The 7344-nt window shown below is 38.1% G+C and overlaps 1 protein-coding gene across 1 annotated transcript; it reads right to left on the reverse strand.

Moving 5' to 3' along the window:
- Positions 1-1276: 1276 nt before the first annotated feature.
- On the reverse strand, positions 1277-5628 carry LOC146366452 (proenkephalin-A-like). Its single transcript, XM_084913417.1, has 3 exons — positions 5280-5628; positions 4801-4947; positions 1277-2147 (listed from the first exon to the last, which is right to left on the reverse strand). The coding sequence occupies exons 2-3, from the start codon at positions 4942-4944 to the stop codon at positions 1551-1553; spliced, it is 741 nt and encodes a 246-aa protein (XP_084769543.1). The 5' UTR covers positions 4945-4947; positions 5280-5628; the 3' UTR covers positions 1277-1550.
- Between the last annotated feature and the right edge of the window lie 1716 nt (positions 5629-7344).

A 7344-nucleotide genomic window follows, 5' to 3' on the forward strand; every position in this document is an offset into this window, starting at 1 on the left:
ATATTAATGATCAAGGAACTGACCTGAAACCTGCAGTCAGCTGAGACTGAAGAAGTCACCTGGATGAGTGACGAAACGTTTCTCCCACTGAAAACGTCCAGATGAACAGAATCAACTTTTGGGGATTTACTTACCTGGATGATTGAGCATGCATCAAGAAAGTTTAACAATTATAAATATTTGTTTAGTCTCACGGATGGTGCCAGCCTACTGTTAAGATCCCAGTTACCTCTGTACAGAAGTCTGGACTGGCTATCCGCTCAAAGCGTCCAAGTCTCTGATCCTAGGGGTATTACCACGATGGGTTAACAGAAACTGATTTAAGCCACTGGTGGGGGGATTCACCCAGCACTAACTACCTCCGTCTGAACGCCCACCTCAGATATTGCTCAAATTGTGCAATCACACGATTTGAGCAATATCTCGTTCAATCACGGGATTTTAATACTGCATTTTTTTTTCATATCTTGACTGGTGTATCAGAAGTCTTATTTGAGTAGTTCTTCTGTCAGAAATGAGTCTTCTAACACTACCCCCTTGACCTGTGGTATACCTCAGGGTTCCAATCTGCATATAATGCTGTTTTCATTGTGTATGAAAACATTTTCATTGCATTAAAATGCACACTTGAGTGTATATTTTAAAAACCACTTTCACACTGATGACACTCAGATATACAGCCTCTAAAACCAGGCACCACCACCAGTGGTGCCTACTCATTCACCTTCTGCCTGGCTGAGGTTGAATCCTGGTTCTTAGTTTTAGTTTTAGACATGTATCCCATTCGTCTGTAAGAACTACACTTTCCACCACCCACTCAAATTTTAATGTCCTGACACTTGCGCTGTGGTTTGTGACTGGATTAAGGTTTAACAACTATCGCGTTTACCTTTTTTGAAAACAGTGTAGACATTGGATTTATTTGTTCAGTGTGTTGAAGTCCAGTGTATACTGAAAGGTAAACCCACAGGCAATATAAGCTATTCTTGCTTTTAAATTTTGATTTATATAAAAAATGATTAAAACACATGTGTACAACTCTTTATATACCCTTAGTCATTTTTTATATAAATTGTAGCGTTTATATTTTATTTTTATTACAGTATCACTATTATAGAAACTACAATAGCAGCCAGTCATAAGTTGTTTGTCTTTATTGATGTGCAGCAAATATTTGCATATTTAAATGAGAGCGCTTGATTTCTTTTCTGAGCCTGCAAACACATAAACTCAAACATGTTAGAGTTTGTGAAATTATAATGTGAACACACACATGTTGATTAACATATTCTTTTAATAAATAATATTGTCATGAAAAACATAAACACCGAATAACAGCTTGTATACATTTGAACAGTGCATGTTCATATTTTTTCTTTATATCATTACATGACCAGTCAAACCAAAGATCAGCACATTATGCAAAAGAAGATGAGATTTAATTTAGTATAGGTGGGCAGGCAACTTACACAAACACCAAAAAAGTTCTGATAACAAGGTAATTACTTGATAAGGTTGGACGGATGAGGGACTGGGGTGTCATAACTCTCCTAGTCCATGAAGCCACCGTATCTCTTCTGTAGCTCACCACCGTTCTCCGAAGCTCGTTTCATCACCCCTTCATTCTTGCTGTCCACCAGCCACTCAGGCCTACCCACACGCCTCATGAACCCTCCATAGCGTTTCTTGAGGCCTCGGCCTAACACTGCCTCTAGCAGGTCACCCTGCGCAACCTCCCCTTCAGCCCGACGCATGAAACCTCCATACCTCTTTACTACCTCACCTCCCTGATCAACCCCCTTATTGCTACGCCCAAATTCTGTATTAAGGAACTTTAGGATGTCCAGGTGGAGGTTTTCTTCATCATTCTGGTTTCTGGTTTCCTCTAGTGAGCCCTCTGTAGAGGATGAGCGGCGAGACATGAAGCCACCATAGCGTTTCATGAATCCACCATACTTCTTGGACATTTGTTGTTCTGGTGATCTTGCAAACTCATCATCAGTGTTCAGGGTACCTTCTGCTTCCTGTGCCCCCTGTTCACTGGGGTAAGCATCCATTGGAATGCGGCCTTCCTCTTCCAGCAGTAAGTCCTGGCACAGGCGCAGCTTCTGGCTGTCCAACCCACCATCACACTGAGGAGAGCATGTCTGAAAAAAAAAAAATCAAAATTGCTATCAAGTCTTTCATAAATGCAATAGCTTCCAAGTACAACTCGCTGTTTTATCCAGTTCAATATTCATTTGAATCAGTTTTCAGCTAGAGCTGGACACTATAAATGACTGCTTCATTTAGAAGTCCATGCTGAACCATCTTTCTTCAAAAACATCAATAAACTATCAATAATGATGAACAACTGTTCAAATGTTTCTGTCTTCCTTTATATTCAGAAGTTATATTCAGGCTCTATACTACTTATAAAGCTGCTACCTCTTACACAGCTCTTTTTCTGTCCTTTTTAATAACATAAGTGACAATGATACATTTTCATTTTGTAAAGTACCACGACAACTTCTAGACATCAGAAAAGTATTTATGGAAAGTGTATTTTAAAAAGGTGAGGTATAATAAGACCCATTACTGACTTTTACAATCTGTTCCAAGATTTTTTTTTCTTGTCATTTTTTATTTATTTGTCCTGTTTTTAGCCACAAGATTCCCATTAAGTTCTTGTCTTGGTCAAGAGGGCAGCATAAGAAATTAACATTTCTAAAAAGAAAAGAAAAGAAACAAAAGTGAATTTTAAGAGAACAACAGCATGCAATATCCACACCAAATTCCACCTGAAGTCCAAGATTTTGTAACAGCAACAGTTTATTTTCTGAATGAAAGCTAGAGCCCGAGCTTGTTGCACATGTTATATATTATATGTGATAAGACTGTGATCACTAAATGTAACAGTTTCTCTATTTCTAATTCAGTTTGTGCTTGTTTGGAAGAATTGAAATACAAAAGAATTTCATATTGTTTTACTTTTTTGTCACAGACAAATGATAATAATATAAGAATGAATGATTTTCAGTCTTCCCTTAATGGTTTATTCTGCTGTTACTGTTGTTTTATTTTCCCTCTTCATTAAACCATGACACTGTTACCTAATGAAATGTTACTGAACCTGAAGAGAGGCTGACACAAACAGACACACAAAGACACAAACTGTGTCACGATACGACAGCAAAGGCATAAACTCAACAGTGCAGAGAAACAATCAACAAGAACACATTACAACGGGTCCACGGTCTTAGCGATTGCTTTAACTACTGACAATACATTTTCCAAACAGACGTCTCATTTGTTCCTCACCTGTCATGAGTGTAGCAGATACATCTAATATAAACCTGCTTAAATTATGAATTCATTTAACTCCAAGCGAAGGAACATAGTCATAATAAAAGCAACTGCTGGGCCCTTGAGCTGCACACTGTGAGGATAATCTGCACGTAACCTCTTGGTATGATTGGATTTCACTTCTTAGAGTCATCACAAATATGTTGACTCGAAAAAAATGTTCGATAGCATGTAGGGAGAATTTGTGCCTCGGTTAGTTTTCAGTGCTGTTTGCTTTAGAAGACTGAAAATTGAATTGGGAATATATTAGAATATACATACATAGAATATACAATGTACATATTTATCCATTTTCCTCTAAAGACAATAATGTACATTATATGTATATATATATGCACACATACACATACATTTGTTATAATATAAAAACAGTGTAAGTGCTTCTTCAAAATGTATGGTTCTGTAATTCAGATCTCAATAGATACCAATAACATTCAGAGAATGAAGTAAGTAAGAAGTAATTTAAATATACTAAATGCACTGAAAATTAATTAAATGATTTGAAATTCTTTCACATGTAAAATATGATATGGAGTAGTTTTATTAGAATATGAAACAATGCAAAATATATGTTCCAAACATAGAGTTTTTATTTCTCTGGTCAATATTTTAACTTGTCTGTGCCTCAACATGAAGCACGTAAGGCTGAAATCTGTAACTGCATATGCTGCATGCTCAAAGTGATTGAAACATCAGCGTCTGAATTATTGCAGTTTTGAGAAAAACCTAAAACAATAATCTTTTATTGGAAGTCTGGCATTACTATTAACATTACTACAAATATAAAACACGAAGAGTGCGAGGTCTTAAATGGAAAGAAAAGGCAGGGAAACGATAAAATGCATTTGCAGTTTGAAGAACTCGAATGCCAGATCAATATTATAGCCATCAACAGATCTTGCAAGTGGCATTTGAAAGGGAAAAGGGAGGCGTGAAAAGAGGAAAAGACTAAATCAAATCAAGCAGCGAGAATAACAAAATATACAGAAAAAATGGCATGGGTTGAAATCCCAGAGAGATTACAGTTATGACTGTTGTCTAATTTGGTATAACAGAGTCTACAAATGTGAAAAGGAAAGCTATGGAAATTAGAAGGGAAATAAAAAGGGAAAACAGAGGCGGAAATTTAGTTAGTAAAGAGAAAAAAACAGTGTAAAGCATAGAAAACTGAACAGAAAAGTATAAAGTACAAAAGAATAGCAAAGGCAAGAAGTTGTTCGTAATATGTTCGCTGAACACTGTAAATGTCACTTTACATGTTTTGCATGAACTATGACAAAATGAATTGCTTTCAGGGGAGAAGAAAAATTGACTAATGGCTTGTATAAAAAGTACAATCCGACTGACCGTGGACAGACGGCACAGTGCCACTATCAACTTACTGATTACAATTCATGAATTATTCATTTGTCTCTTTTTAAGAAATATAAACAAAACAATATATAGTGACATTACCATTGATGAGAAACCAGACTGTTGTCCCAGCAGATGGTATACGCAAAGTGCACACTCCTTCCCGCAGTCTGTTCCAACCACAAGTGACACACAAACGCCCAGAACCATCATCCACATGCAACTGCTGTATGCGAGGGAAGCCATGGTCTAAGTACGGAAACGAGGGGAGAGAGGAAAAAATTTATTTTAAAATTAATAATTTTCAGACAATGTTCAATTGAGTACCAAGTACACTACTGATACTACTGGTTGTAACGAACTAGTAGCAATTTATAATGGCACCTTTTATGAGCAGTGAAAATTAAAAAATATTTTTAAAAAACTGCGGCAAATACGTAACGCAAACTGTGAGAGTTCCCCAAAGGGAGTGCGCCTTCAGGTGATGTGCCTTATTCTCTATGATTTATTACTAGCTGTAGATATAGTGGGTAGTATAAGCACCGGTGCATCACTTAAAAAAAAAGTATTCGCTACCTTACCTCTGCTTTACTTTAACAGAAAATAAAGCCGCTCGGAGATTTCCTCGTCCGCTTGTGCCCTTGGGAGTAGCGGCGGGCTGTGAAACTGGACTGGCTCAAGTCTGTGCACTCAATATATCTGCGCGCAGCTCCGTGAGCGGCAGGCTGTGGGAAGAGTGGCCACGGTTCAGCCAATCAACAAAAGACATACATACACACTGCTTGGTCGCTCCTCTAATCGGCGCTGTATCTTCCGTCTGCTGACAATGACAGAAGGGCAGTGTGTCGCCTTTTAGCGAGAAAAACAAATACCATTACTATCGTCAATTTAAAGAGCTGGGTGCAGTGCTGTGTCCGGATGCACTGCGGGGTGTTAAAGTAGTTGGTGGCAACGACGTCACTGTATAATAAGACAGAAAACGTAAGAGGTTTGCGTTTGGCACGACCTGAACCCCACCCTCCATAACATCACCACTCAGTCACATTTGGAGGTGCAGTGCTGGCACAAATAAATGCATAGAATAGTTGGTTCTCAGTTTGTTGCTCTAACTATTTGTTTTTTCTAAATGTTTCCCACCGAGAAAATCTGACCATTTGTAGCCCAAATGATGTAGAACACACACACACACACGCACGCACACACACACACACACACACACACACACACAAAGAGTATTTTTGATTAAATTATATTCATCTATTGTTAAATGTGCTGGAACAGGTACATGACATTCAAATGGAATAATTCAGTTATTTAGTTCAATATAAAGTATGGGAGGGTTAATTTAAATAACATTGTACACATCAAACAACACACATAACAATTTTTCACCACTTTACTGCATAATTCTGGATAATTCATGAAAAGTTTTGTAATATTCATATACTAAAACAGACAGTGAACAAAGTGACATACTCTGTTACACAATCCCCATTTCCCACTTAATCTCCTTCACACAGATAGCTGTTATCATTGCTTCATGCAGGACGTTTTTTAATTAAAAAAAGGCGTTCTGCTAACATTAGCAAGGCACTTCACTGTTCCAGCACTTATTTGTTCAGAACAACAGGCTCAATAAAGATATCCCGGCATCAACTGCGTGTTGTGTCTGTGTGTGTGCACATGTGTGAATGCACACAACATTTGCATATTGCTTCCTTATGGGAAACTGCAGTGCAAATGATAAACATTCATCCAATTTTATTAACACACAATTTCCAAGTACAAGGAGCTGGCGAGGAACTTGTGGAGTGGTCTCGAAGAAATCACCTCTTTCTGAATATCAGCAAGACAAAAGACATGGTGGTTGACTTCAGGAGGAAAAACAAATGTGACTAGGCCCATCAACATCATGGGTGAGGAGGTGGAAACTGGACAGCTGCTGGTTCTTGGGCATTCACCTGAATGACAGACTGGACTGGGGGACCAGCGGTGCTCTATAAAAGAAGGGAATGAGCAGACTCTACTTTCTAAGGGTGCTCGTATCCTTTAATGTGTACAGTAATCTGTGTGCAGAACTTCTGCCAGTCTGTGGTAGTGAGTGCCATCTATTCTACAGTTTCTTCTCAGTTAGCCAACTGAGATTTAGGTGGGTGGATGGTGAATATACATTTTTTCTGTAAGTTATGCTGAAATGTTTTGTAATTCAGTTCAGTGCAGTTCTACTTTAATCAGTTGAATTCACTAAACAACAACACTGTCATGGTCTGGGTGAGTCACAGTAATTTTCCACAGTGGCTGCTCTCCTCCTTGGGGTGGAGCCTTCGCTGCTCCTCCCAGAATCACCACCTGAGACTGATTGAGACAGCTGTATTTAAGACCAGCGTTCACAAAAGTGGATGCACAAACACAGAGAGTTAAGTATTTTTGATTAATTTATTTTCATTTAACCTCCATAGTTCATGTTCATAGTGTTTACATAACTGTTGTTCATAGTTTCTCACAGTCCTCACCTTAGAATTAAACTCATCTGGTTCTACCCTTCAACTTAGCCTTGTTCCTAGCTTCAGCACATGTAAATATTGTTACCTTCACACTGTTATAAATCAAGTTTAACTGTGGAACTGAAGCTCTAGACACTGCCAA

The sequence above is a fragment of the Perissodus microlepis genome, chromosome 18 (genome assembly GCF_051167445.1).
Source record: "Perissodus microlepis isolate ML-2025 ecotype Zambia chromosome 18, ASM5116744v1, whole genome shotgun sequence".
Classification (NCBI taxonomy): domain Eukaryota; kingdom Metazoa; phylum Chordata; class Actinopteri; order Cichliformes; family Cichlidae; genus Perissodus; species Perissodus microlepis.